Raw genomic sequence first — 27,526 nt, 5'->3', positions numbered from 1 at the left:
TCTCGCCCAGCCTCAGGTCATTCAAAGAAAACTTCACGCCAGCCGACTTGGATGACAAATTAAGCGGGGCATCACAGCCTCGAAGAGGACTTCCATGATGGCACAATGCCTGCTCGCTGGCAGCGTTGGAGGCGACAACAGACATGTACGGCCCGGCGTCTCGGTGGCGGAAAAAAGAATATGCGATGTCTGTTTATCGGTCGAGTATTGCAAGGTAAGGCACCTCAAATTGATATTGGCAACGAGACGGCATGGGGAGGCTGTTAATGAAGGGAGCGTCGGGCAGGGCGAAGAGGGGTAGTCGGTAGGGTCAGCACTCGCCACAGAATACGGGGCGAAAGGGTAGAAGCGATATGTCCTTTGACGAAAACAAGTTGACAAGGGAGAGGAATGAAGGCCTCGGCACGGACAATAGGTCAGGCACCGAACTTTGATGGCAAATGTGGAATTCTGATAATGGGAAGTGGATGGGAAAGGATTGAAAGGCCCATGGTTTGTCAAAGTGGAGAAGTGAAGCTCGTCAACGAGGGTCCACTTGGAGTATGAAGTACCCGTGTCTGCCTAGGTACCTATTTCGTGGGCTCCTAGGCGGTACCTACTAGTTACGTTCCCCAGGTACGAGGGAGGTTCTTGTTAGTGGTGGGTCGGATGAAGACGAGCCGCACGCAGCCTCATGTCGAGGCGCGTGTCGCCGAACTCGGCAAGGCCCACTAAATATGCCACACCGTCCTGCCACTATCAACCGTCATCCTTTGAGGGGGGAGGGGGGGGGGCGAGTTGTTGTTTCCAACCAGGACCTCCAGAGGCATGGATTCAATAAAAGGACAGAAAAGAAAAGTATTCTAGTGTAATGTAAAGAGCAGAGCGAAATGTAATTTTTGTCCCCCACTTGTCTAGATGTGCATAAATGACACGTCTAACCCAACCGAGCTTCACGGTCATACGTCTTTCGGGTCGCCTCAAGGGACATGCACCTAGCCCCATATACTCACACCAGGGTCTTAGCTTCGCCATCCTTTAGCTTGCCCGCATCAACAAGTCTTTTGACCTCACCGCTCCAAACGGCCTTGATCTTGTCAGCCATGCTGAGACCATTGAGCTTCTCAGCCAGGGCGGCAATCTCGTCGGGGTCAATCTTCCCCTGCACAAGCTCGACATCTCCCAAAACAGCGTCGATTTGGGCAGCTGAAGGATCTCCGCCCGTGGCAAAGTAGTTGGCATCCTTGACGGAACCCTTGAGCACGCGCTTGTTCTTCTTTACGGCGTTCTTAGCTGCCTCCTTGGCCTTCTTTGCAGAATCGCGGCCGGCCTTGGCGGCAGCGTCAGCCTCAGCCTTGGCCTTTTCCTCGGCCTCTTTCTTGGCCTTGGCTTCCTCGACGGCCTTCTTCTCAGCCGCCTCTTTTTCCAGACGCTTCTTGTTCTTGGTGGCATTGGCTTCCTGTCTGAAGCGCTTGATACGCTCGTCACCGGCAGATGCTTCGTCCAGTAGCTTTCGAAGACGCGCGTTATCTTCGGCCTTCTTCTTCTTGCGAGCATTGGCATTCTTCCGCTCAACGTGACGCTTCTGGTCACGATTTTCGTTGTCATCGGGGACATCCTCATCAAGATACTCGAAGCTGCGCCACGAATCAAAGTTGTACCAAAAGTTGTAGAAGTCTTCAACATGCTCTTTGGTGGAGTCGGCGTTACCGAACGTAGGCACCGGGTGAGTCTTGGAGAATCTACCCTCAGACTTGAAGACCTTGCCCCAGAGCTTGTAAAAATCGCCCTTTTGGAGCTGCTTCTTGGTGGGGGGTTCAACATCGGCTTCCTCGTCAACGGAGTCGTATTGGCGGCGCTTGACAGGATCAAGGAGAACCTCGGTGGCTTTTTGGATACACTTGAAGAATTGGTCGTCTTCGGTACGACCCTGGGCGGCCTTCTTGTCCGGGTGGTGCTTGAGGACCTTCTTGCGATGGGCCTTTTTGATCTGGTCCTCAGTAGCCTTCCAGCGGTACTTGGAAAGGCCCATTATCTTGTAGTGGTCTTGGGTCTGTGGTAGCGACAGGTTAACCTCCCAGTTCGTAGTGTACTTGCTGCATAAGACAGCCATACCTTCCAGTCCTTGGCCTCTCGCTGCAGCATCATGGGATCCTCGGGCTCGCTCTCCTCGCTTTCATCCCCATCTTCGACTTTCTTGGCACTCTCCTGGGCCTGGATACGATCGTCCTCGGAGAAAGTGCGCTTGTGACGAGCTCGGCGGGCGTGAGCCAGGAAATGAGGGCCGACGGGCTCGATGCTGCGTTGCACGGCACCAGACAGTTTCCCAACGGCCTTGAAGTCCTTCTCGGCACTCCATCCCTCAGGAAGAATGGGAAGAGGGAGGTCATTGACCTGCATAACGGAAGCCATTGTGGTGTTGCGCTTCGGTAGCCAGAAAATGGATGAGATTTAAAGCGTGGACGCACATTTTTTTCTCGCGACACATGGTGGGGCCATTCTCGCTGCAGATCGGCGGGCCTCCGCGAAAATCCGTTCAACGGAAGACGGCCGAACCTGGCTCCGTAGCCTCTGCATCGCCCGATTTGCCTTCAAGTGCTAATTTTGCAACAGAGCTCGACAAATTTACAACGCAGGGTGCTATACCTTCACAGCATCTAGCCATGGCTCTGGTGGCGTACAGAAATTTAATGCGCGCCGCGCGCATCGCCTTTGAAGGTATGCTGACTGCATGGCTTTTCCCAATTCATGCTGACAGATAAGCCTGAAGGTGACGCCCCGATCCTGGCTGCCGCTCAACAACAAATTCGCGACGTGTTCCGACAAAGATCGTCTCTCGACTCATCCGATCCTTCTACTCGAGAAGATATTCAGCGTGCGCAGGAAATCGCTGACTTTTTGAAAGCGAACGTTGTACAGGGAAAGCGCATGGAGGGAGGCGACAACATGTATCGTAAGTTCGCTGAAAATGCAATAAGATGAAAATTTTCATCAGCTAACCGCTATTTAGGGCTTCGAATCCATGAACACACGGAAAGAGGCGACAACGATAGTATAAAGACTGCTGGAAGTGGCGTGGTTGGTGGTGGGTGCTGCGGGGAGTCGAGGAAAATAGGCAGACTTGGCAAGAACAAGAGGAAGCACAAGCGTGTATGATAGTGTATAATTACTGCCTGGTTACGACGATACGCCTCCATGATACATCCGCAAAGCATAATACTATGACACCACGCCAATTTCAACCGTGAAACCCGATGATAACCGCTTATGCTCTCCAAATTGTCCATACGTTTCCAACGCCAAACGCCACATATGCTTGGTTACTGCTGCTGGAGGGTTTCAATCCCCAGAGAGACTTGCGTAGATGGGGGAATCGTCAGCGCCAGGGGGAGCAGCGACGGCGGAACCGGTAGGCGGCAATGCTTGAGCAGCTCCCCGTGAGCTGGCCTCGATACCGCCGCGCTGTTGTGGCTTTCTGGAAATCCCAACTCGGGCGTCGCGGAGCATGTGTCCCCTCTCTTCCTTATTCATCGTACCAATTGCCTTGGGCTGACCCCATCGAACTCGCAACGGACAACCTGCAATTACAGCACGACCTTGGCAAGCGGCGGCGGCCTTTTCGGCGGCGGCGCGAGTTTCGTAATTGACGAAGGCGCAATGCGACATGTGCGAACACACTAAGCTCTTGATCTTCCCATGTACATTGAAGAATTCGCGAAGCTTGAACTCGGGCAAATCGTCCTCCACACCCGTGACAAACAAGGACATGATATTCGGATCGTCCGGCGGGAGCCAGTCCTTTTCGCTCGGGGGCAGTTGCGCAGCGCTCGGAAATGCCTGCCGTCCTTTCCCACCTCGTGGTCTAGCTCCCGCCGCCGCTGCGGCCCTACTATCTCGAGTTCGCACGGCACCAGGCCCGCCTTGTCCAGCCCCAGTAGCTATATTGCCACCGGAGCTTTTTCCTGCTATTTCTGATTCCTCGACAGCTCGACCCTTTCTGAAATAGGGCTTGCTGTTTGCCAAACGACGCAGCAGCTCTCGTGCCTTGTCATCAGTTTTTTCGTACTCTTCTGTCCCTGCTTTGCCTTCTTCGATGAGCTTCTCGTTGTTCTGGGCGAAATATTCTCTGTTGATGTCGGATTGCGGACCAGGGGCAACCATCTTGAGCGCAGCATCTCGAACAGCGATGGGTAGTCCGAAGGACAGATCGAGCATACAGCTCTGACAGCAGTTCTTGAGTCGGGCGCAAGTCAGGCAAATGTTGGTCTTCTTCCGTCGGTTTTGGGCCCGGTCAGCTCCGTTCCAGCTGAAGACAGTAAACGGTCTCGTGCACTGACTTGATCAGTATGAAGTTTGTCGAAAAAAAAAGGCGCTTGTAAAGGATTTGATACATACCAGTTTGCATTCAGCACCGTAATCTTCCTTCAGCATCTTGACATACGGATTCTCCGGTAGACAGTTTTCGCACACCGAGGGGAAGTCTGTGCTCTCCCACCCTGATCTATTCAGATCCTGCTTGATTTGGGGCGGCATCGTGGTTCAGCGTGTGGGAATCAACAGATGATGCGCAAGGAAAGTTTGACGATGCTCTTCTATGTTCAAGTTCGATTATGCAATGGGATCTGCCGCCCACTGCTCAAATCGCCATGGCCAAAGTTTCTGCTGACCTAACCGGCCGTAGCGCAAACATGATGGCAAGGCTACCTAGGTAGGTGTGACTAAGCACGAAAATCTGGTTTCTTGACCTCAGCCACTTAAGTGGAGAAGTTCCTAAGTGTGGTGCAACGCGGCTCGCTTTCGTATTCGTAAATCTTGACTAGACCGCCTTCTATTTCCAGCCAAGATAGACCAATAGGAGCAAGTGGCAGATCCCCATGCGCCTTCAATGGCCAGCAGATGCGGCCGAACAAGATGGTCCAATGAGGGGACCCCATTGCAAGCCCATCTTGTCAGGGGCCGCCAAAGGGGCAGAATGCATGTGAGGCAAAAGCAGACGAGACTATAAAATCTCGTTCAACGTCTCCCGCTTTGCCCGTAATTTTTCCAGGACGCTCTTGGATTCTCTCAGCCCTGCCCGTATTGTCTACCGCACAGTACTCGTCACGAAACCTTCAACATGGCAAATCTCGAACGCGAGAATCACTCCCGCGACGCAGCCTTCAACAAGGCCATGCACGGCAAGTCCGCCCAGGCTCGTGGTGGCATTGCAGCAATGTTTTCCAAGGGTGGCGAAGCCAAGAAGGCTGCTGTTGACGAGTACTTCAAACACTGGGACAACAAACCTGCGGCAAACGAGACTGCTGAGGAACGCGCCGTACGTGTTGCCAAGAAACGCCGATACGCGGTAAATCAAGAGCTAACTCCTGGATAGGCTCGGACTGCTGAGTACGCCACATTAACTAGGCAGTATGGTCTTTTCCCTCGATACACCGTCGACAGTCACAGCATGCTCATTATGTTCTAGCTACTACAACCTCGCTACCGATCTGTACGAATACGGCTGGGGCCAGTCTTTCCATTTCTGTCGCTTCTCTCATGGCGAGCCCTTCCACCAAGCCATTGCCCGCCACGAGCACTATCTCGCCCATAGCATAGGTATCCAGGAGGGAATGAAGGTCCTCGATGTTGGTTGTGGTGTCGGCGGCCCTGCCCGTGAGATTGCCAAGTTTACTGGTGCTCACATCACTGGCCTGAACAACAACGACTACCAGATCGACCGTGCTACACACTATGCGCAGAAGGAGGGTCTGTCCAGTCAGCTGGATTTCGTCAAAGGCGACTTTATGGTGAGTCTAGAAGTTGCGAAAGCTGCGCTTTGGCCTCGTCAAACATCAGCTCACAGGCCTGCAGCAAATGTCCTTCGAGGATAATGCCTTTGATGCCGTCTACGCCATCGAGGCTACGGTCCATGCTCCGACACTCGAGGGCATTTACAAGCAAATTTTCCGTGTCCTCAAGCCCGGCGGTGTCTTTGGCGTTTACGAGTGGCTCATGACGGATGAGTATGACAACGACAACCTCCACCACCGCGAGATTCGCCTGGGCATCGAACAGGGTGACGGCATCTCCAACATGTGCAAGGTGTCTGAGGCCCTAGACGCCATGCGGGCCGCCGGCTTCGAGCTCCTGCGCGCTGAAGATCTTGCCGACCGGCCTGATCCTCTTCCCTGGTACTGGCCCCTGTCAGGTGAGCTCCGCTATATCCAGAGCATCGGCGACTTCTTCACCATTGTCCGTATGACCACGTGGGGTCGCACGATTGCCCACAACTTGGCAGGTCTTCTGGAGACCCTGCGTCTGGCCCCCGCCGGTACGAAAAAGACTGCAGACAGCTTAGCTCTTGCTGCTGACTGTCTGGTTGCTGGTGGACGTGAGAAGCTGTTCACGCCCATGTACCTCATGGTTGGACGTAAGCCTGCCGAGTAAACAGGCAAGATATAATCCCGATTACCGGACCTGAATAGGAGAGAGGGAGGCGGATCCAAAACATGGCATACCATGGACGTGAAGACGTGAGGAAGCACACAAGATGAAGCAGCTTTGGTGGGCGAGATGAAGCAACGCATATCCTATTACCTGTCGGACAGCAGGCTGGCGCCGTTGAGGCTTTCCTAATACTAAATATGTAATATATCACGCGCACGCTTGCAATGGCATTACCATTTTCTGTTTGGCAAAGCCTTCGTTCTTCTTCCTTACCCTTGGCCCTTTTTTTTTTTCTCAACAGCTCAGTATTCATTGTAACCCCAGGCATCGTCTTATGATCTCCCATGACTACCCTGCTGGTCTTCCAGCAGCAATGGCATCAAGGAATGTCCGTACGCTGCACTGTGCGAATCAACAAACCTGTGCTCTTGACGAGCGCCGAACGGATCAAGGATCAAGAAAATTGACCACGAGCAAACCTTTTTTTTCGCCAGCCAGTACGGGATCTGCTTCAAGGCGGTGGCTGAAGATGATGACCTAGTCTAGTCATTGCCCGCGTGTGTTTACGACGCCATCCCGACTCGCCTATGGTCAGTGAGCAAGATGAGAACGATGCCTACGCGATCGATAAGCTGTGAGAAGGTAGCAATGCAGTATGTCGGGCAGAGCTCTGCTATTGCTGTCGCTTCTGTATACGCATACAAAACCGCAGGTCCGTCACTTGCTGTGAACGCTGGCCCGCACACATGCTCTTGAAAGGGTTCCTCGCCGCGGCTGAGACTGACTCGACGGTACGGAGTAACTGGATGATGCCATCGGTCATGTTAAGCTGCTCTGATTTGTTAGCGGCCAACAGGTAGAAGTAGCAGGCTTCAGCAGAAGCAACGCGAGCAGCTGTCTCGTTGGTCTTACTCGAGTCAAGATACATTTCATTGCCGACAGCATGCGGAGTGGACGCACGCCGCGGCGAGTCTGTCACAGATGACGTGCGCCAATTATGAGGAAACACTGGCACGCCCCCGGAAGTGCCGGCGCATTTGGCGTCGGTAAGCTCCATTGCCTTGGCCGCGTGCCATGAGCGATGTGCGAAAAATGCATCCCGCCATGCCCTCCACACGCCATCCAGCTTGGAAAGCAAAGGCCTTTGATGACGTGACTGGTCTTTTGGGTTCAACATGCTCGCTTTGAACATATAAGTGTTACGTAACTCGCCGCCGCGAATGCGCAAACCGCGTTCCATGCTGCCATTGACCGTCTTTGTCATTTCTAGCAACGACTGATGAGAAATCAGCTCAGCGACCGGGACTGGTTGTCGACCCGGACGGCACCCACCGGACGGAGGGCGACGGTGTGCACGCCAGACCAGGACGTCGCCTGGGCGGTGCGCTGTCGCTGTTTGTATCCGAGTCGGGCTTGACGGCATGGGCGACGAGCCCCGATCCGGGCGGCGGCCACGTGGGATTCCTTATCCAGAAATATGTCGACGACTCACTCCGGAGTGTGGGGTTCGGAGTTCGGAGTTTGGAGTTGGGGCGGTGGCGGGATTGCCCGGGCGGAGGAGCGCGTGGCACGGCCGGCCCCGATGCGTGAGCTTGTCTTGCCGCTACGCAAAGCAATCGACGCATCCGCAAGAGGAGTTCCGTCGTCAGGAGAGAGTCCAGCGTCGGAGTCGATGTCCTCAAATCACATCGTCGCGAACCGTAACCCGCAAAAGGCAGTTGCTTCCACGGCACATCACTATCGACACTGTGCGCGGTCTCGACATCGGTCCATGATGCGCCGAATACGACGTTGGCGGCCAATTGATTACGGATACGCAAAGTTGGACAACTCGAGCCAAGCCACGTCGAAATCGAGGCCCGAAATGCCTAGCAGGCAGCCCCGCATCTGAAGCCCAAGTCGGAACATTTTGAGACTTGCCTGCCGCAAGGAGCAGCAGAGGTGCCCAAGGGAGGCTTGGGTTGGGGCATGACACCATCATGGCCAGATAGCAACCTCATGACACGTTATATAGCCATGTAGCCCCGACGGACCCCTCTCTTCTGATATGCGCCCAGAAAAAGGAGACGAGGCGAGTCTTGAGGGCGAGCAAGAACCGAAGCGCAACCCACAACAGGAACAAGCAAGTTCCCAATGGCAACACCAGTCGTCGCCGTCGGCACGGCGCCCACGGTGCATACTCTGCCCGGCACGGCAAATATTGTCCCTGCCCAATTCCCAGCCCCGGAGGGGGAAGCGGTCGGAGGAGACGCGGACCCCCTGGCCGAGGCCGAGAAGATGACGGGCCTCCTCAACGACAGCTTCGGCGATGCAACCTTTCAGGCCACGCAGAGCCTGTTTGCGAAAAACGGCTTCTGGCGCGACCACCTAGCCCTGTCGTGGAGCTTCCGCACGGTGCAGGGACGCGCCAAGATCGGCGAGTTCCTGACGGAATGCGCGCGGTCGAGGGACGGCTTGCGCATCAAGCACGTGGCCGTCGACGCCGGGAGCGCGGCCCGGCAACCGGCCGTGGCTCCGCTCGACGGCGAGGGCCGGGTCGCGGGCATCACGGCGTTCTTGTCCGTCGAGACGGTGCTCGGCGGCGCCGAGGGACTGATGCGGCTCGCCCGCGAGGACGGGCAGTGGAAGATATTCACCATGTACACCAGTCTGCGGTCGCTCAAGGGCCACACTGAGGGCACCTTTTCGCACCGCCCGCTCGGCGTCTTGCACGGCGCCCAGCCCGGGCGGCGCAACTGGGCCGAGGCCCGGGCCGCGGCGGCCGCCTACGGCGACGGAAGCGAGCCGGCCGTGCTGATTATAGGTGCGTCGATCCCCGGACCACTTGCTGCTGCTGCTGCTGCTGTTGTTGTTGGCTGACCAGACACGGCGACGTGCCCAGGCGCCGGGCAAGCTGGGCTGACGGCGGCGGCCAGACTCAAGGCGCTCGGCGTCGACGCCCTCGTCGTCGACCGCAACGACCGCATCGGCGACAACTGGCGCCGGCGCTACCACCACCTCGTCCTCCACGACCCCGTCTGGTACGACCACCTGCCGTACCTGAGCTTCCCGCCGCAGTGGCCCGTCTTCACGCCCAAGGACAAGCTGGCCCAGTGGTTCGAGGCCTACGCCGCCGCCATGGAGCTCAACGTGTGGACGAGGGCGCGGCTGGCGGGGGCGTCTTGGGACGACGCCCAGAAGCGCTGGACGGTGCATGTCGAGCGCGAGTCGGCGGCAGACGGCTCCGTCGAGCGGCGGACCCTGCACCCGCGCCACATCATCCAGGCAACCGGCCACTCGGGCGAGAAGAGCGAGCCGGCCATCAAGGGCACGGACGCCTTCCGGGGAGACCGCATCTGCCACTCGTCCGAGTTCCCGGGCGCGCGGCCCGTCGCCCCCGGGGCCGGCGGCAGGACGGCCGTGGTCGTCGGCGGCTGCAACTCGGCCCTCGACATTGCGCAGGACTTCGCCGAGAAGGGCTACGACGTGACGGTCGTGCAGCGGTCCAGCACGCTCGTCGTCTCGTCGCGTGCCGTGACCGACATCGCCCTCGGGGGGCTCTACTCGGAGGGCGGACCGCCCGTCGAGGACGCCGACCTGCTGGTCCAGAGCATGCCCAACAGCGTGCTCAAGGCGCTCCAGGTCAAGGTCGCCGAGGCCCAGCGCCGGCACGACAGGGACATGCTGCAGGGGCTGGCGGGGGCCGGGTTCAAGCTCGACGACGGGCCCGACGGCGCCGGCTTGTTCTTCAAGTACTTCCAGAGGGGAGGGGGCTACTACATCGACGTCGGCGCGGCGCGGCTCATCGCCGAGGGCAGCATCAAGGTCAAGCAGGGCGTCGAGGTTGCCGAGATACTCCCCGACGGTCTCCGGCTCAGCGACCAGTCGCGGCTCAAGGCCGACGAGATCGTCCTGGCCACGGGCTTCCGGAGCATGAGGTCGCACGCGAGGCAGATGTTTGGCGACGCCGTCGCGGACAAGGTGCACGACGTCTGGGGGCTCAACGAGGAGGGCGAGTGGCGGACCATGTGGCAGCGCAGCGGCTATCCGGGCTTCTGGTTTCACGGCGGCAATCTCGGCCTCTGCCGCTATTACTCCCTGCTGCTGGCGCTGCAGATCAAGGCCATGGAGGAGCACCTTTACGACTACGACGAGAACTAGTCTGGAGGTTTGGGGGGCTTGCAAGTTGTGCGGCATGTAATCATCGCGTCTCGACTCTCTACTCCGTATCCCGTTCTCTACCCCGTCTGCTGGGCAGGTAACGTTACCGTCCGACTGACCGTGCTACGTGATGATGTGTGCTTTCTGCACCCCCTGGACACCCAAGGGGCCATCAGGTCCATGTCCATGCATCCTGGTCCAGCATCCGTCCCGCCACCAACCATTCTAGACGTTCCAAGATAAAAGGCCGCCTTGTTTCCGTCCCACAAGTCACGTAGCCTGGATGCGCCCTCCCCTCCACATCATCTGCCCTGTGCCTGCGGATCCACGGCAAGAAAAGCTGCAACCTAGCAGGACACGCAGTTCCCAAGCGGCCTAGTCTGCCCTTTGCGCGCGTTCCGGCCTCTCTTCCTCCGACCCTTGGGTATCGACGCCGAAGCCAAGCTGCCGCGTGTCCCAGCCCTGACCCTCGAGATAGTCGCGGAAGCGAACGTCCTCGTCGGCAATCGTATCCTGCCCAATGTCGGGGACGCAGAAAAAGGCAATGGCAGCAGACAGGATGCAAAGGCTCGACGCGACCCAGAACGGGTACTGCGCAGACTGGACCCTGTTGCCGCCGGCGGCCTGGATGTACGGGAAGACCCAGGTGCCGATGAAGGCGCCGATCTTGCCCACGGCCGCCGCGATGCCGTAGTATCTGCCTCGCACGCCCGTGGCGCACGTCTTGGCGGCGAGCAGGCCAATGTTGTTGCCGGGGCCCAGCTCGCCGAGCGACAGGAAGACGCCGTAGACGACGGCGAACGCGGCGACCCTCGTCGAGATTTGGCCGTAGACGCCGGCCATGACGAGCCCCACGACGGCCTGGGCGCTGACGCCGAGCACGAGGGTGTGCTTGGGCCCCAGCTTGTCGCTGACGAAGGAGCCGATGATGGAGCCTGGCAGGTAAAACATGTTGATGACGGTGTTCCACCCGAACACGGTTGTCAGCGGCGCCCGGCCGCCGTACAGGCCGCTCAGGATCGACGACGAGTAGATGCCGAAGGCGTACACGGAGAACTAAGGGCGGCTTAGCATGGTCTGGGGGGACGGCCACCAAGATGGCGCCCGCGCGGCGCAGGGAACACTGACGTTGTACAGGAACCAAATCAGGCTGACGGACAGGAGGCGGAACCAGTAGAACCTGAGCACGAGAAGGTACGGCGTCTGCTTCCGCATGGCCTCCTTGGTGAACTCGGGCGGTTCCTTCAGCCGCAGACGAAGCAGGAGCAAGACGAGCGGGAAGGCAACGCCGACGGCGAGGCTGGCTCGCCAGACGGCACTGTAGTGCGTGTTGTGCGCCGCCGCCGCGATGACATCTGCCCACGACGAGAAGACGTCCCGAGTCAGCAGCAGTCGGGCCCCTCGACCGCGGGGAGGGAGGGGGAGAGCGCCAGTCGCGGACTTACAGGGCAGGAAGGCGCCAAAGACGAAGCCACAGTTGATCATGGTGTTGGTGAAGAGGATGAACCACCGGTGCCTGGTGCCCCTTTTCAAGTCGCTCGTCGACTCGGCACACCCGACGCTGCCGGCGGGATACTCGCCTGACACGGGGTTGTTAGCGGGATTCCTGGGCCAGCCGTGCGGCCTTGTTCTGTTGCGCACCTCCGATGCCGATGCCCACAAAGAAGCGCCAGGCGGCCAGCATGCTGAACATGCCGGCGGTTTCGCCGCGGTAGTACGAGGCCGCCGCGAGGGCCGTGAAGACGATGAGGATGACGGTGGACACGACGAGCGAGTTTGACCGGGACCAGCGGTCCGACAGGAAGCCAAACAGCAGCTGGCCGACGACGGTCCCGGCAAAGGCAATGTCAGCGACGTACTTGGCGGCCTGGGAGTCCTTGTACAACGGGCCATACTGGATTCCCAAGACCGTGTTGACCGACCCAATGACCTGCCCGACAAGTCAGTACGCGAGCGGCGGGCGCGGAGGGGAGCGAGGAAGCCTTTCGGCGGCGGCGGCGGTCCTCCTGGCACTGACGTTGTTGATATACCCGTCCGAGAACAGGCCGGCACCACACGCAAACACGGGCATGGCCGCTTGCCAGAACGTCTTGTGCTGCGCTCGGGACGACTCCACGTGCTCCTGGGCCTTTTCGTCCCGGGCCTCGGCCTCCCTGGCTATCCCTAGACTCATCTTTACGACGGCAAAGCAAGCAGGCAAGCAAGCAAGCAAGCAAGCTGGGCAGAGCAGAACGAAGCTTCTTCGCTGGGGGGCCCGCGTAGCCCGAGCACTTGTGAGTCGCCGTTGGCTTCCTGCTCAGCCGGACAGCTTTGGTTTGCCTCGGGGGCTGTCGCGATCAACAAGGACTGAGAGAAATTTGACGGGACATGGGACGTGGGGACGCGGGGGAGGCTGTAGATATACGAGGTGGCCACAGACTGACTCCGTGTTCAAGTATGTACGTATGCAGAAAATACTACGTACCACGACCGGAGGCTTGCGCCCCGTCGACCTGGGATTGGGACCTGCCTGCCCGGCACGGCCTTGGCCGTCGAACTGACGAATAAACGGGAGGCCGCGGGAGGGGACCATGCAATAACGCGTCGGCCATGGTGCCGGGAGGCAGGGTTCGGGCGGAGCGGAATGCTGGGTTACGAGGTTGTCGAGCTGGAGCTGGAGTCGACTCGGACGGGGGACGTCGAAAGCTGAAACCACCCAGTTGGTCGGTTGGTTGGACATGGATATGATACATGTAGTTGTGCTCGCAAAACTCCCAGCCACTGACTCGTCGTCGTACGGTATACCAGCCATGTCTGTACGGACAGCACGTACGTGCCGTACCGGACGTATGGCGTGGACGACCCACGAGGCGGCTCCGCCTTTGATGGAAGGTTTTTTTTCTTTTAGTCTCGCGGTACCATGCCCGCGGCTCTTGGCGGATCCCTTGGCCGGCAACGAACCGCTATTTTCCTTGCCATGTTTTCCTCCCGAATACACACTCGAGTACGCACATGGGAAGCGCGTCTCGTGGCGGCCAAGGTTCCGCGCGGGCATGCAAGGGGGGCGAGCACAAAGGCATGCTATGCTGGCGACGGGCATGACGCGGAGCTGGTGCGCTTGCGTACGTGGAGAGTGCGGAACAGGGAAAAAGTACGGAGTACAGTCTATTATTGAATATTGTTCATTGCCACGAGGCCAATCGGGTTGCCATGGAGGCATTTCGTCTCGCCCTCGGCCTCGCCCTCGGCCCCGTCCTCGTCGATTGCATTCTGAGCTCCGTTCAGTCCCACGAATCACACACGTACCCATGCACAAGTCCACGCCGGTGCCTTTTGATTCTCACCCGCGAAGTCGTGGTGCCATACAAGACGCCCGGCGCCTTCTACACTCCCCGCTCCGGCCAGGCTCATCGGACGCCGGACGCGGCCGCGGCAACACCACGAGCCAGTCTACCTACGACCGTCTCCTTGCGCTCAACCCCATCCTCTCGGCCTCAATGGCCGCCGTGACGGGCGGCCAATCCATAGCACTCACGGTTCGCGCGTTCCGCTTCCACCCCAGCTCCTCCGGCAGTCGCTCCTCCGTCAACCACACGCGCACGCGCTCCTTGGGGGCCCGCCACGTCCGCGGGTCGGGGAACGTAAGCGCCGACGGCACCTCGCCCTCCTTCATCATCATGAGCAGCATGCCGGCCTCGAAGTACGCCGTCTGCTGCCCTTGTGGCGAGAGCCTCTGCGGCGCCGACAGCTTCTCCACGCGGTCGCGGCTCGCGGCCAGAGACGCCACGGTCAGGTAGTCGGTTGAGCTGTCGTTGAGGAGCGCCGCGATCCGTGTGGGATCCGCGGTCAGGCTCTGGTCCGTGGGCGTCACGTCGTTGCGTGTCAGGGACGCAATGTGCTGTATGACGCCGGGCTTGTTGAGGTCCTCGAGGTCAAAGGTGCTTTTGCCAAAGCCCAACGCAAAGAAGCTCGCCGGCACCGTGCCGTAGAAGCGGTCGACGTTGAGGCCTTGGGAGACCGCGTCGGCACACTGGCCTGCCGTGATGTTTCGGCCGTTGTGTGGTCTTGCTGGTCAGCCTTTTCCTTCTCTCCTCCCCCCCGCAACGCTGTGCGGCGACGACGACGACGACGGGCCCGGGGAACGTACAGATAGCCGTGGTTAGCCAGCGTGTTGAGCATGGGACAGGGACCGCGAGAGTCATCCGGGCCCGGGGCCTGCCATGGTCGAGTGGTCTGCGCGGAGGCGACGGCCAGGGCGGCCGTGGCGGCGAGAACAGGCATGCGTGGGAGCATCATGGCGAGAAGCAGCTTTGGAGGGAGGCTTTGCTGCGGCCCGGAGAGGAGAGGGCCGCAAGGCCGACTTATAAGGACGCCGGCAGGCGGCATGTCCTTCTCGGCGGCGACGCATCACCTTCTCGGCGGCGACGCATCTCCTTCTCGGCGGCGATGCATCATCTGCGTGCTCCGTGCGATAGGATGAACCTGAAACCGGGGCCGTGCGTGTCGGGGCGGTTGATGTAGCGCAGCTCGCGGGAACTTAGTACTCGCGCAGCGCCCCGCTTTTAAAAGGCTCGCTAGGGCTCAGTGTCACCATCTGAGCACTCCGTGCTGAGCTCTATTTTCGACGCTTGAAACTCGACTTCGTCCAAACAACCAACCGACCAACTCGGTCGCATCGTCGACGACGGACCCCAAAGTTTGCCTCGGCAGGTGCGCCAGGCCGACCAACCGAGGCTTGTACCTTGGCCTTGGCCATGACCTCGACCTCGACCTTGCCGCTCAATCCTCAATCCTGAGCTCGGTCGTCAACCGTCATCGGCCAACCCAACAACTACGTACCGTGCGGTGCAGCTCGTGCACCCGGACAAAAGATAACCAAGCACCGAGGCCGACCGAGACCCTTTGGCATTTGACGAGTCACGAGGCGAAATATTGTCAGTCGACCCGGGGGGCAAAAATGGCAGACCAAATCACCCAAGGCCCAGGCCCCAGAGCTGACCAAAAGGTCGCCCTCGTCACGGGAGCCGGAGCCGGGGGCATCGGCGGCGCGCTCGCCACGGAGCTGCACGCGGCGGGCTACTTTGTGATATGCGCCGTGCGACGGCTCGGGGCCGCCAGCGAGCTCCTGAAGCCGGGCATCGTGGCCGTCGAGCTCGACGTCTCGTCGACGGCGTCGGTCTCGGCGGCCGCGAGGAGCGTCGCCGCCATGGCAAACGACGAGCTCCATGTCCTCGTCAACAATGCCGGGTCCGCCACGCATAGGCCGGCGCTGGACCTCGACGTCGACGGCGTCGTGGCCTCCATGTTCGACGTCAACGTCTTGGGCGTCATGAGGGTCGTCAAGGCCTTCTCCCGCCTCCTCGTCAATGCCAAGGGCGGCGGGTGCATCGTCAACATTGGCAGCGTCGCCCCCATTGTGCCGCTGGCCTACTCCTCGGCGTACAACGCCACCAAGGCGGCGCTTCATGCCTACGGCGACTCGCTCCGCATGGAGCTCAAGCCCTTTGGGTGTGTTGGCTTTCCTTGGGCCCGCCATGTCGAATTCTTGTCCGCAAGTCCGCTGACCACTGACCGGCCTCGTCGCGCAGGGTCGACGTCGTGACCGTTGTCACGGGCGCCGTCAAAAGCAACATAGGCGAGTGCTCTGCCGCCCTTGTCCATGTGCCTGCGTCGGTAGCTAACTCCTGTCGCTGACCAGTTCGCGAGGACGCGCCGTCTCTCCCCAGAGACTCGCGATACCTTCCCCTGCAGGACTACTGGCTGCGGCGGGTGACCATGTCTCAGCAGGGCGCGATGGATGCCGAGGAGTACGCTCGCAGGGTGGTGAGCGTCGTCCAGAGGAGGAGCAGGCCCCTTTGGTTCTGGAGCGGGGGTTCCGTCGCCATTGCCTGGCTCATGTACTACTTTGTCCCGCTGCGCCTGAGGCTGTATCTCATGGCCAGGCGCTTCGGGCTGACGGGCAACAAGGTCAAGCTTCTCGGACAGGGTGCGGCCCAGAACCGGCCAACGGCCTAGTTGCCGCACCATGACCATGGTGGTTTGCCGTTTTGGACGTCTTGACTTTGCCCGCTGCGAGAGGCGGGGCTTCTTTTTCTTCTTCTTCTTCTTCTACACCCGGAAGCGCTGGCACATCATCACCGAGACAGGGTTTCTTGTCCTTTGTATGTGATCACAAGAGTATTGATACAGAGGTTTCCCAGGACAGCAATCCCATGTCCACGACTGCAAATCCCATGGTAAAGCACAGATATAGCCGCCCACACCCGACACCGCCCGGGTTCCAAGCCGGTGAGCAAGTAAGCTTGGTCTCCCGCCAAGCTTTGACGGCCAACTTGCGACTCGAGATGCGCCAAGCGTCACCGCCAGCCAGCCCCCGGTTCTGTGTCCCGATCTGTCAGTCTGCATACATGCAAGATGCAAGATGCGCACCACTAATCGCCGTGCCGCGGACGGCGTGACCGGTGCCAGATCCATAATAAGTGCGCCCAAGGACGCCGCCCACTCGTGCGCGCAGCGTCTCCCTGCGAGGCAGACGGCCCGCATTCAGCATTGGCGGCGCGCACGGGAGGAAAACAAGACGGCCGTCATCCTGTCACGTTAGACGGCGAGCCGCGGCGCCGTCGGCCTGCCCACGACCGTGCCTCGCTGGCTGGCGCGCTCGCGTCTCGCGGCCGACAGGGGACGCAGGATCTTGGCGTCGGACTCGATGAAGACGCGGAGGTACGAGTAGCCCTTGTCGTGGATGTTGCTCATGACCCTGTCGGACAGGGCTGCGGACTCGGTATCGCCGACCTGCTGCTCAAAATACTCGTACGCGACCCGGAGCGGGAGGCCCAGCGACGTCGCCCCAAACAGCTTCATGTCCTCCCGGGTGAGGTAGGCGACGCTCTTCATGATGAGGACCGCCTTGGACCGGATGGCCTCCCGGGACGCCGGCCGCGGCTGCAGCTGCACGGCGTACGTGGCGCATATGATCCAAAACGCCCAGTAGTGCGTCAGGCTGTTGGCGACGGTGATGTCTGGGTACCAGATGTCGTCGGCCGTGGTCGCCGCCGACGCCGCGACGTCAGCGCCGTACGCGGCGCCCAGCTTTGCCGAGTACGAGCGGCGCCAGCCGTCGAGGCGCCTCATGGTGTCGAGCAGCTTGTCCAGGCAGGCGGGCGCGTCCACGTCCATGTCCATGGCCTGGAGCAGCGACGGTATGCAGGCCCCGATGGAGATGAGCTCCTGGAGCGGCTCCGCGGGCGACGCGTGGAAGGGGATCGTGCACCACTCCGGTGCCTCGAGAAAACACGCCCGGCGGTCGCATATGCAGTGGATGACCTGTGTCGCGGGTTCAAGCGGGTTCACGTCAGCTCGTGGGCGCTCGCCGACCAAGACAAGACAAGACAAGAACAAGAACAAGACGAGACGACGGCACGACGGCACGGGTTGGGGAGCAACGAACCAGTGAGGGGCGACACCCGATGAAGATTCTGTGTGGTGTCCCGTGGGCGTAGTAGGCCGGACCTCGCGACAGCATCAGCCGCGAGAGCCCGCCGATGTGGATGCCCGGACTCGTGTTGGCCGACATGAGGATCTGCGAGAGGGGAATGGTCAGCACGGTCAGTCGAACCGGCCACGCGGCGGCTCACCTCGGACAGGAACAGAAACATGATGGCGGCCGAGAGCTCGTCGGGGCCTTCGTTGCGGCCCCGGATCAGCGCGTGGTGCAGCGAGCTCAGGGCCGTCCCGTGCGCCGCCAGGGCGTCCACGACGCTGGCCCCGACGCGGCGGGTGCAGCATGTGATGGCAAACGCGAAGGCCTTGATGGACGACGTCAGCGCGTGGCCGTTTGGCCCCGACGTCTTGAGGTCCGGCACCACCTCGATCCACGACCCGCACACTCGGGATGGCGCCGTGAGTGCCTTGCTGTCCACGCCCGCTTCGTCGCGGATGGGGATGAAGTTCTGCACGACCACGGACAGGATGTCGTTCAGCGGCCACGAGAGCGGCTGGCGAATCCCCGGCGGCGGCAGCCCGGGCTTCGCGGCGGCGACGGCGGCGTCTTTGGGCAGCGCGGCTCGTCTCCTCCCGCCCGCCGCCCTTGGGCCCGGGGTCAGCGGCTCCGCGAATATCAGGTCGTAGTGATAGCCGCCGCACGCGAGGCTGCTCTTGAGACACTGCGAGCAGGATGGAGACCGTCCATCGCACTAAAGCCGACGTGTCAGTTCCCAGTGCCCAGTTCCGGCTTGCTTGCTTGCTTGCTTGCTCGTCTGCGCAAGGGGTCCAAGGGGGGACGTGGGCGTCGTACACCAAGCTTGCGTGCTCTACATGTGTGACAGATGGTGCGCTGTCTGATCTTCATGATCTGCGCCCCGTCGTGGTCTGGGAAGAACAACCACGCGGCTCTAGTCCCTCTTTAGCTGGAAAACCCGCCAAGGAGCTTGCGGTTAGGCTGGAAGGCAGAGAGCTTTTAAATACCAGCTCTCGTCTGGTATTGCCGTCCTCGCTCGGTCGGTTGTGCTTGTCAGTTGCCGGGGGGCCGGGGAACCCGACCATGGAGCCCACCCTGGCGCGTTGCAACAGCCACGAACCATCAGGGCAGCTGTCAAGGGTACGATGCTGGCAGATGCTGGTAGAGAAGAGCAGGTTGTACGGAATACAGGTTCCCTGCCACCATGTCGTCTCTTCAAATGGAAGTGCTGGACGCGGCCTCGCTCTCCACTTGCCCTCTTCAAGTCGCCCTTTCTATTGGCGTGTTGGCCGCGAACCACCAACTCAAACGACTCCCCCATCCATGTAAATCAAAGTTGCTCGCTGCTACTCCGTACGCTTCAGACCAATTACCCGCCATCACGACCCTGCTTGTTGTCTGCATCGACTCGTGGGTAGGGGGGGAGGGAATGCTGCCCGTCTCCCGACCCCCGGCCCCGACTGCCCAGGATGGCGGCGGCAGGTTTCGAGTAGAGTAGTGCGGAGAGCTATTGGAGAGTGCCTCGAGAATCCAAGCAAAGTCGTGGTCCTTTGCCCTTGCTGAACCGAATCAGATGGGACGCGAATTCCTCCGCCTAGGCTGCCAAGTTGTAGCCGCGTCGTCTGGACATCCTGGCCGCTCACGTCAATCGGCGGCCTTGATAGATGCACCGGCACTCCGCCGCTCTTACTTCCCCCCGCCGACGCAGTTCTTATATGACCGAGCAGCAGGGCTTTTCGCTTCTGCTCCAGTGGCTTGACCGTTCTTAGTCATCCTGGATGCATCTCCTCCTACAAAGTTTACAACCGCGGCGAATCAGGTCAAACTCCACCACGTCGGTCTAATCGACGGCCAGGATCACCCCCCCTCCCTTTTCCTCCTCCCCTTGCGTTCCCAAGCTTACGTCGGAGCCAAGCTCAGACGGATAGTCTTCTCCAAGGAGAGGTTCCGGAGCAAAATCAGCGTCAAGGGCCCATCGCGCGAGTCATGTCGCGCTGACTGACAATGGCCCCCGAGATCAAGCCGTTCGAAATCGCCGTGCCAGACTCGGCCCTGGCTGCCTTGCAGGCCAAACTGGCCACAGCTACGCTTCCCGACAAGGTGGACTTTTCCGACGACTGGAGCTATGGCGCGGCCCGCGACGACGTCGGGCGACTTGCCAGACGCTGGCGGGACACGTTTGACTGGCGGGCGCAGGAGCAGAGGCTGAACAGGCTCCCTCACTACACGACCAAGATTGCCGTCGACGGGTTCCACGAGCTCGACATCCACTTTGTCCACCAGAGGAGCGCCCGGCCAGACGCCATTCCGCTGCTGTTTGTTCACGGATGTGAGTGCCGCTTCCTCCTCCCACGTCCGCGTCGAGTCCCCGGGGTGGTGGTGGCCGGATCCCAGCCTGCTAACCAAGACGACTCGGGCCAGGGCCGGGGAGCTTCCTGGAAGTCACCAAGATGCTGAGTCTGCTTGCAGACCCGCAGCACGGACAGTCGTTCCACGTCGTCGCGCCGTCGCTGCCCAACTTCGGCTTCTCGCAGCAGGTCCGGCAGCCAGGCTTTGCCCTGGACCAGTACGCAGAGTGCATGCACAAGGTGATGGTCCGGCTCGGCTACGCCCGCTACGGTGAGTACACGCGGCGCGCCGGATCGACGACGACGACGACGACTTCTTGCTCGCCAGGGTGCTGACCGCTCGCTCGCCGCAGTGACGCAAGGCGGAGACTGGGGCTTCTTCATCACCCGCCTCATCGGCCTGCGCTACCCGGCGCACTGCCTCGCGTCGCACGTCAACTTCCCGTGCGTGCGGCCGCCCGGCCTCAAGTCGCTGTGGTTCGGCCTGCGATGGCTCCTGGGCCGGCACTCGCGCACGGAGAGGCAGGGCCTCGCGCGGACGCTCTGGTACCTCGCCGAGGGCTCGGGCTACATGGTGCAGCAGAGCACCAAGCCCTCGACGCTGGGCTTCGCGCTCGCCGACTCGCCCGTCGCCCTGCTGGCCTGGATATACGAGAAGCTGCACGACTGGACCGACGGCTACGCCTGGACCGACGACGAGGTCCTGACCTGGGTGTCCGTCTACCACTTCTCCGCGCCCGGCCCCGCCGCCAGCCTGCGCATATACTACGAGGCGAACCGCGCGCGCGCGGCGTCCTTCAGGGGCACGCGGTACGTGCCCTCGGTCCCGCTGGGCATATCCTACTACCCCAGGGACCTGTTTGCCGTGCCCCGGCCGTGGGCCAGGTGCCTGGGCCCCGTGGTGTACGAGGCGACGCACACGCACGGCGGGCACTTTGCCGCCTTTGAGGAGCCCGAGCTCTTCGCCGCCGACCTGCGCGCCATGTTTGGCCCCGGCGGCGGCGCTCACGGCGTCGTGGCACGCCTGGCTCTCGACTGTTGAGGGCCGCCCGGTCCGCTCCGTACCCGACGGGCTCTGTGCACGCAGCCGGCGTCGACGGCTGCCGTGTCCCCCATGGCCCTGCGGTTTCGTTTCCTCCTCGGCACAAGGGAGGCCTAGGCCGTGCTCCAGCGACTCGGGAAAATGGTCAAAAGCGGCGACGAGAAACTGCGTGTCGCTGGAAGGCAGCTCGACAAACGGGTTCTGTCGGCTCAGGCGCCAGCCGACGACTCCACCCGTCGAAACTCCCCTCCGGAGCAGTCCTAGGTGCCGTCAGGCTCCGTGACCTGGTGATGATTACACTTGCCTCAAGCGTGTATTGGTTGGGTGTGGACGCTACAGCAGCCACGTGTAGTTGAACGAGGGCACAATCCCCAGGTACGCCGTTACCAACTATGGTAAGTATTTTGGGCGTTGAAGCGTAGAAAGCTAGGACTAGTTATTGCGGGGACAAGAACGAGCAGACGTGAGAAGCCTAGTCTATACTTGGACCATACTCCACACGGCTTGATAAAGTAAAAAATAAAAATAAAAGTAGGAAGTAAAAACAAAAAAAAATCACAGATGTATATTCCAAAACGCCTAGAGGGAGCGCGCGCCCTCCCTCCTGGACTACTGTACAATGCAGATGCATCAACTGTGCAAGACCCAAAGACCAACTCCAAAACTCCGCGCCGCTGTCCCGGCACGACGACGGCGACCAAGGACGGAGCCTCCACGTCTCACGGAGACCATAGCATGGGACCCATGCAGACCTTCTCTTTGGCGTAGGAACGATAACGATCCAACACGTCGGTCGTGTCCAACCCGCCATCTCTCGACTGCGGCCCGAAGCTGTAGTGGGAGACTACGCCGCGGCCGTCGGCGACGGCATCTGCGAGCGCAAGGTTAGCGCCTCGGCCTCGGACCCGGCAGCACGAAGCACGGCACGGCGCGCCGCTGCTGGGCAGGGCAGGGCAGGGCAGGGACTTACTGCGGCCCAGCTTCTTGGGCATGGTGACGGAGAAGTGCTCCTCGTCGTCCCTGCCGATGGGCTTGGCGGCGTTGATGTCGTGGCCCATCATGGCGATGAACTGGATGCCCATGCGGAGCCGCTGGAAGTCCCAGGTGTTGAACTTGTACCGCCACAGCTCCCGCGACTCGAGGTTCTCGAAGAAGCTGTAGTGCTCCTGCGCGGCGACCTGCCACCTGTGGAGCCCCGTGCCGAAGGCGTCATACTGCGTCTCCACGATGGGCGTCTTCTCCAGGACGTGGTCGGGCCTGCCGCGCACGGGCAGCCAGCGGTGCTTCCTCCCGTCCGGCGAGTTCCAGGAGCTGGCGTCGATGTCGACGCCGCCCGACCCGTTCCACGAGGGCAACGCCGATGCCCTCCAGTCGACCTGGTGCCCGGGCTCGGGGGCGGGGTACTCCTCGCCGGCCCCGGGGAGGTAGGGCCGCACCGCGCCGAGGTTCCAGTGAATCCAGCTGATCATGGGTTGGTTGACGACGTTGGCAGAGACGACGTAGTAGTCTGGCCGCGCGAGCTTGGTGCAGACGACGGAGCGGATGGCGTCCTGTTCGATAAAGACCTGCTGAGCGTGAGCCGGCGGGACAAAGCGCGGGGAGGGGAGGGGAAGGGCGATGGGCTGGCTGCGACTGACGACATCATCGTCGATCTTGATGTACATGTTGGCGTCGACGACGGCGTCGTAGGAGCTGGCAAAGTCGTGTGCGTCGGCGTCGTCGACGACCTGCCTGGCGTACTGCGGCTCGCTGTTCAGCAGGCGGTCCAGGAGCGCGAGGTCCTCGGCGTTGCTCGTTCGCTGCAGCCAGACCACCTGGTCCAGCAGACCGCCGTTCGTCGCTAGGTTGCGCTGCCACGCACGCAAAGACAGGAGGGTTGCCGTTGAAGACTGCCGCTCTCCACGTACCTTCAGGTAGCAGTCGAGAATGGACACGGTAGCCCGTCTGCCGAAGAAGACGAGGGCGATTATCTTGGGCGCCGTGACGAGCTGATGCTGCCGCGGGCGAGCGGACGACTTGTTCTCGAACGAGGCCGACTGGCCTTCCCCGAAGCCGCGGGGGCAGCGAATCTTCTTGTGCGCAACGACGGGCGGCACCGCAACGGGCGGCCCTGCGCCCGGTTTGGCACGGACGATGGGCAGCAACTTGTCGATGTCGGGGAGCAGCTGGCTCTGCCACACGTAGACGATGAGGGCCGAGAAGGCAATGATGCCCGCAACGGCGAGGCGTTTCCCTAACGCGGGTGCCATCGAGTCGCAGCTGCAAGCAGTGGCCGTCGAGAGTCAAGACATGGAGACGCGCGAAGGTGAAGAGGCCGGGACGGGCCTTGACGGGGCGGGAGGCCAGAAAACGACGCAGCCAGACCAGACCAGACCACGAAGCTGACAGGTCGCGCCAACCCAACATGGCTTGGGCCACACGCTCGCCCCCGGGGGGTCTCAACCCGCAGCGGGTGCTGTGCAGCGCTGTGCGGCGTTCTGATGCTGAGCGGTCAAAATTGGACGGGCGGTGGTCACTGGTCTCGTTTTGTTGGGCGCTAGGCAGCAGCCGAATGGCTGAAAAAAACTCTACACTCGCATCTTTGCCGCAAAAGAAAAACAAGCCCTGCGTGCTTTTCCTGATTCGAACCGGCGCCATCTACGGAGCATGCACGCGTGTTTAGGTAGGTCCCCGTGCGTTCGCCTCTTCTCGGCAGTACGTAAGTTAGTTACGGAGTGCATCTGACAACGTTCGAACAATTAATCAAGGGGGTTGTTAATCAATCCTCCCGTCTCCACTGACAGGCTGCCAACCCCAACGGCTCCCATGCCAGGACCGGTGGACCGGATTGGTCCGTCACGGAGCGGAGTGCCACAGACCATACATCTGTGGTGAGCCCTAGCGAGCCCTTTTCAACGGTGGGGCGGGGCACGAGTAAGTCGTAAGTCGCGACACACGGAGATTCTGACCTCTGATTGAGCATGGCTCCTCGCTACGTCATCGGCTGGCGAGCCTTGCGTTACAACGTACGCGGGCTTTCCTCCTTGTTGCAGCACTCTTGTACTTGAGCCCTCGAGATGCTCGTCGCCAACGTGCCTGGTCTCTTCCCATCCGGAGTACCGATAAGCTCAGTGCAACGGACGACACCCTCGGAGACGTCTACGACCAAGTCATGGCGGTACGGCGCCCGGCCCTCCAGAAGCTCTACGCCGACTACTTCCGAGAGCGCCGCGTCGATGCCATCCACTTTCCCACGACCAGCGTCCCAGCCACACCCATGGACACGGTACATGGCTCCGGGAACGTGTCCATCAACGGGGGCCCGCCCATGGACGCCTTTGCCGCCTACACCAGAAACACGGACCCGGGGAGCAATGCCGGCATGCCGGGCCTGAGCATCCCCGTGGGAAATACGGCCGGCGGCCTGCCCATCGGCATCGAAATAGGCGGCCCTCTCGGCAGCGACGAGAGGCTGCTCGGCTTGGGACTCGCCATGGAGAAGGTGTTTGGCTACCTGGCCGGGTCGGACCGTGCCCCGAGTGGCAGGATGCAGTGCTCAGGCAGTACGGTCCCAAGCGCACTGCATGACGACATGGCTCGCGGTCCCGGATGACAGGGTAAGAACCGAGGGTGGGTGCGTTTCGAGGCGAGACGCGCAAAGTGTCTGATGAGCTGTGCATGTCAGGTCGGGACGATGAGCGGGACGAGTCTTGAGAGCACCAAAAACCCTGGTCTAAAAAGACAGCAACACAGGGAGAAATTCATGTACAGCCGCAACTTGCAGGTGGCAATTTGTAACAAGAGAAAGAAAGAGGCAATGTTATGCCGTTCAACGCCCCCGTCAAACCACGAATTCATCTAAACTCTGACATGGTCCCTCTTCCAGACCTGCTCCGGCGCGGCGACCGACCACGACCACGGGGCCGCGGTGCCCCCGTGGCGCCGCACCTCGTCGCCCACCATGTATTCCTCGCTGGCGCTCATGGCCGTCCAGTCCGTAGGGCCGTACTTGCCGCCGTGGCAGTGCGGCCGATGAGCGCGGCCGATGGTCACGACGGAGAGCGCCTTGGGGCCGAGGTCGCTCCCGGACCGGTCCCGGGACGACACGCTGTGGACAATGACGGTGCCCTTCCGGATGATCCACGGTCCCAGGATCGGCGCGTTGACCGAAATGATGCCCACAAACTGCGCGGCGGTCGCGGTCAGCAACAGACGGTCATCATCGTGGCTGGCTGGGCTGGGGGCGCGCGGCGTCTTACCGTCTCGCGGATGGCCCATATCGTGGAGACATCGACCTTGCTCGCATTCTGTAAAGACAGGACGCATCGCAGCAGACTCGCGACAATGACAAAGATGCCTGTCGTGAGCCAGAGCCCGTATACGAGTTTCCTGGTCGTCATTAGCCCAGCCCCCTGTGTTGTGTCTTCACCGGCCAAAAGGCCAGCGCCGTCGTAGTCGTACTTGGACCATGGAAGCCGCACGATCCACAGCAGCGGCAGTGGGATGAACAGGAGGAGCAGATCCGTGCTGTGTGCGAGACGTGTCAGATGCAGATGCGGCTGCGGATGCGGCTGCGTAGACACGCGGGCCAGCCAGTCTGGCCGTCATGAGTCTGACTCACAACACATTCGTCACGACTAGGGTGAGAAATATCTGATTCGGGCTGGCGCAGTTGTCTGGACCGGCTGTTGAGAAACACGGACGCCACGCGCGGATGGGAGCATTTCCCGGGACAAGGGCTGGTCTTACCACCTGGAATCGGGTAGACCTGCCAGTTTCTGCGGAACGGCAGGCACCGGAGCAGGACGACGCCGACCGTGGCAACGTAAGAGCACACGCACGCGACGGCGGCCACGGTGACGAGGCGCTTCTGCCGAGTTTCGAGCCTGCATTGCCGAGCGGCGGGCCGCGTCAGTCCGGCCGGAGAGGAGGGTTGGTTGTGTGACGTACGTGAGGCGGCGGTAGAAGAAGAGCATGCACGCCTTCAGGCACCATATGAGCGTGATGTACAGGCACCATCCGGCAATGTCGGCCTTGGCGCCCATGACGATGCGTTGCTTCTGGGCCCCTGTCAGGGAGAGGGCAAGGTCGTCGGTCAAGCCCACGATGGATCCCCATTGTCCTGGTTGCAAGCCGACCCGTCAGACGCGGCAGCGCTCGACACCGGACAGCTGGCTTACCTATCAGTTCAAGCATGGCGGTTTCTCCCTGTTTTTGCGGCCGAAGCGTCAGCGGAACTCGCGCAACACGGGCCGGACGGGACCGGGATCAAGAGTGCCGCACCGTCAAGAGGAGGACGGCGGCGACGGCGAAGAAGTCGTCTCCGTGCCAGTTCCGGCCCACGACGTGCACCCTGTGGGCAATCCGCCCGAGGAGAATGACGATGCCGATGGCGTATTCTATCCAGGCTTCGACCCGGAACGGTGTCGCGGCCATGTTTCCGAGTGACTGTCTCTTTCAATGTCGCAACGGCATCGACACCCCGACGGGCTGTGAGTGCCGCTCACATCGACAAATGCCGCCGGGCGAGAGGGAATTCGAGCGTCTTGGACAGACGGGGCGACGGCGCAGCATGGCAGGCCCTCCTTTTTAAAGCTTCGACGGGTCGTGGACAAGGTTTTTCTTCTCAGCGCGTTGCCCCGGCGTCTAGGACGCTCTGGGTCGCGGCCCATGGCATCTGAGTTTGCTGGCATCTCGAGTGCTCCATGAAGCCGTGAGCACCGGGCACGAGCTAGGCGGTGCTCGGGCGGGTGCCCCGAGGCGCGCCCCACTTGTCGCCGCTTGGCGGAGGGGTGCCCCACCATGGCTTGATTGGTCGACTGCCCATGTCCGAAGAAACGCTGAACAGGTCATCGTGGCAGAGACGGACCAGTTGACAGTTGACCGCTTTGGTAAGCTTCTGCTTTGCTAGCTTATGCCCGTGGACAGCTTCATCTTTGACTATCAGTGTTGAAACTGTTTCCTTCTTCACCTTGTATATTTCGGCAAGCCTTGACATGATTACATGGCGACATCAACGGCTCGCCAGCGGATCCGACAAATCTCGGACCATTGGGGAAGCCACCGAGTCGGATCGGACGACATGGTGATCAAATGGACGGCGGGGCCACCATAACTTGGTTGACGAGACGGCATGGCATGTTGGACTGCTTCGACGCGTATTCGTCACGAGGGACG

The 27,526-nt window shown here is 60.9% G+C and overlaps 14 protein-coding genes across 14 annotated transcripts; 7 read left to right on the top strand and 7 right to left on the bottom strand.

Annotated features, from left to right (window-relative positions):
* Positions 1 to 988: 988 nt before the first annotated feature.
* MAM_07744 (Heat shock protein DnaJ) lies at positions 989 to 2,391 on the bottom strand (the record flags this gene model as incomplete). Its single annotated transcript, XM_040826542.1, has 2 exons — positions 989 to 2,032; positions 2,095 to 2,391. The coding sequence occupies 2 exons, from the start codon at positions 2,389 to 2,391 to the stop codon at positions 989 to 991; spliced, it is 1,341 nt and encodes a 446-aa protein (XP_040675494.1).
* Positions 2,392 to 2,465: 74 nt separating this feature from the next.
* Positions 2,466 to 3,135, top strand: MAM_07743 (mitochondrial complex I protein Fmp36; the record flags this gene model as incomplete). The annotated part of the gene is made up of 3 exons (XM_040826541.1): positions 2,466 to 2,697; positions 2,750 to 2,932; positions 2,990 to 3,135. 3 exons carry the CDS (start codon positions 2,466 to 2,468, stop codon positions 3,133 to 3,135), a joined length of 561 nt encoding a protein of 186 aa, XP_040675493.1.
* Positions 3,136 to 3,318: 183 nt separating this feature from the next.
* On the bottom strand, positions 3,319 to 4,512 carry MAM_07742 (pre-mRNA splicing factor slt11; the record flags this gene model as incomplete). The annotated part of the gene is made up of 2 exons (XM_040826540.1): positions 3,319 to 4,311; positions 4,375 to 4,512. 2 exons carry the CDS (start codon positions 4,510 to 4,512, stop codon positions 3,319 to 3,321), a joined length of 1,131 nt encoding a protein of 376 aa, XP_040675492.1.
* A 583-nt stretch (positions 4,513 to 5,095) lies between these two features.
* On the top strand, positions 5,096 to 6,405 carry MAM_07741 (sterol 24-C-methyltransferase; the record flags this gene model as incomplete). Its single annotated transcript, XM_040826539.1, has 4 exons — positions 5,096 to 5,293; positions 5,351 to 5,364; positions 5,444 to 5,765; positions 5,830 to 6,405. The coding sequence occupies 4 exons, from the start codon at positions 5,096 to 5,098 to the stop codon at positions 6,403 to 6,405; spliced, it is 1,110 nt and encodes a 369-aa protein (XP_040675491.1).
* A 2,133-nt stretch (positions 6,406 to 8,538) lies between these two features.
* On the top strand, positions 8,539 to 10,545 carry MAM_07740 (flavin-containing monooxygenase; the record flags this gene model as incomplete). Its single annotated transcript, XM_040826538.1, has 2 exons — positions 8,539 to 9,208; positions 9,269 to 10,545. The coding sequence occupies 2 exons, from the start codon at positions 8,539 to 8,541 to the stop codon at positions 10,543 to 10,545; spliced, it is 1,947 nt and encodes a 648-aa protein (XP_040675490.1).
* Positions 10,546 to 10,920: 375 nt separating this feature from the next.
* On the bottom strand, positions 10,921 to 12,718 carry MAM_07739 (MFS phospholipid transporter Git1; the record flags this gene model as incomplete). Its single annotated transcript, XM_040826537.1, has 5 exons — positions 10,921 to 11,601; positions 11,674 to 11,900; positions 11,991 to 12,125; positions 12,187 to 12,475; positions 12,563 to 12,718. 5 exons carry the CDS (start codon positions 12,716 to 12,718, stop codon positions 10,921 to 10,923), a joined length of 1,488 nt encoding a protein of 495 aa, XP_040675489.1.
* A 1,260-nt stretch (positions 12,719 to 13,978) lies between these two features.
* MAM_07738 (Chloroperoxidase) lies at positions 13,979 to 14,820 on the bottom strand (the record flags this gene model as incomplete). The annotated part of the gene is made up of 2 exons (XM_040826536.1): positions 13,979 to 14,588; positions 14,672 to 14,820. 2 exons carry the CDS (start codon positions 14,818 to 14,820, stop codon positions 13,979 to 13,981), a joined length of 759 nt encoding a protein of 252 aa, XP_040675488.1.
* A 661-nt stretch (positions 14,821 to 15,481) lies between these two features.
* MAM_07737 (NAD(P)-binding domain protein) lies at positions 15,482 to 16,126 on the top strand (the record flags this gene model as incomplete). Its single annotated transcript, XM_040826535.1, has 1 exon — positions 15,482 to 16,126. The coding sequence occupies one exon, from the start codon at positions 15,482 to 15,484 to the stop codon at positions 16,124 to 16,126; it is 645 nt and encodes a 214-aa protein (XP_040675487.1).
* Positions 16,127 to 16,299: 173 nt separating this feature from the next.
* On the top strand, positions 16,300 to 16,539 carry MAM_07736 (uncharacterized protein; the record flags this gene model as incomplete). The annotated part of the gene is made up of 1 exon (XM_040826534.1): positions 16,300 to 16,539. The coding sequence occupies one exon, from the start codon at positions 16,300 to 16,302 to the stop codon at positions 16,537 to 16,539; it is 240 nt and encodes a 79-aa protein (XP_040675486.1).
* Positions 16,540 to 17,121: 582 nt separating this feature from the next.
* On the bottom strand, positions 17,122 to 18,871 carry MAM_07735 (C6 zinc finger domain protein; the record flags this gene model as incomplete). The annotated part of the gene is made up of 4 exons (XM_040826533.1): positions 17,122 to 17,847; positions 17,972 to 18,103; positions 18,159 to 18,716; positions 18,818 to 18,871. 4 exons carry the CDS (start codon positions 18,869 to 18,871, stop codon positions 17,122 to 17,124), a joined length of 1,470 nt encoding a protein of 489 aa, XP_040675485.1.
* Positions 18,872 to 19,984: 1,113 nt separating this feature from the next.
* MAM_07734 (epoxide hydrolase 1) lies at positions 19,985 to 21,370 on the top strand (the record flags this gene model as incomplete). Its single annotated transcript, XM_040826532.1, has 3 exons — positions 19,985 to 20,309; positions 20,450 to 20,599; positions 20,682 to 21,370. 3 exons carry the CDS (start codon positions 19,985 to 19,987, stop codon positions 21,368 to 21,370), a joined length of 1,164 nt encoding a protein of 387 aa, XP_040675484.1.
* A 719-nt stretch (positions 21,371 to 22,089) lies between these two features.
* Positions 22,090 to 23,619, bottom strand: MAM_07733 (uncharacterized protein; the record flags this gene model as incomplete). Its single annotated transcript, XM_040826531.1, has 3 exons — positions 22,090 to 22,241; positions 22,341 to 23,220; positions 23,278 to 23,619. 3 exons carry the CDS (start codon positions 23,617 to 23,619, stop codon positions 22,090 to 22,092), a joined length of 1,374 nt encoding a protein of 457 aa, XP_040675483.1.
* A 902-nt stretch (positions 23,620 to 24,521) lies between these two features.
* Positions 24,522 to 24,962, top strand: MAM_07732 (amidase; the record flags this gene model as incomplete). Its single annotated transcript, XM_040826530.1, has 1 exon — positions 24,522 to 24,962. The coding sequence occupies one exon, from the start codon at positions 24,522 to 24,524 to the stop codon at positions 24,960 to 24,962; it is 441 nt and encodes a 146-aa protein (XP_040675482.1).
* Positions 24,963 to 25,207: 245 nt separating this feature from the next.
* On the bottom strand, positions 25,208 to 26,785 carry MAM_07731 (uncharacterized protein; the record flags this gene model as incomplete). The annotated part of the gene is made up of 7 exons (XM_040826529.1): positions 25,208 to 25,534; positions 25,609 to 25,876; positions 25,971 to 26,034; positions 26,099 to 26,235; positions 26,300 to 26,471; positions 26,530 to 26,557; positions 26,633 to 26,785. The coding sequence occupies 7 exons, from the start codon at positions 26,783 to 26,785 to the stop codon at positions 25,208 to 25,210; spliced, it is 1,149 nt and encodes a 382-aa protein (XP_040675481.1).
* Positions 26,786 to 27,526: the final 741 nt, after the last annotated feature.

Source organism: Metarhizium album (assembly GCF_000804445.1).
Source record: "Metarhizium album ARSEF 1941 chromosome Unknown scaffold_35, whole genome shotgun sequence".
NCBI classification, from domain to species: Eukaryota; Fungi; Ascomycota; class Sordariomycetes; order Hypocreales; family Clavicipitaceae; genus Metarhizium; species Metarhizium album.
The sequence above is the reverse complement of the archived record's forward strand: the minus strand, read 5'-3'. Positions and strand labels throughout refer to the sequence as shown.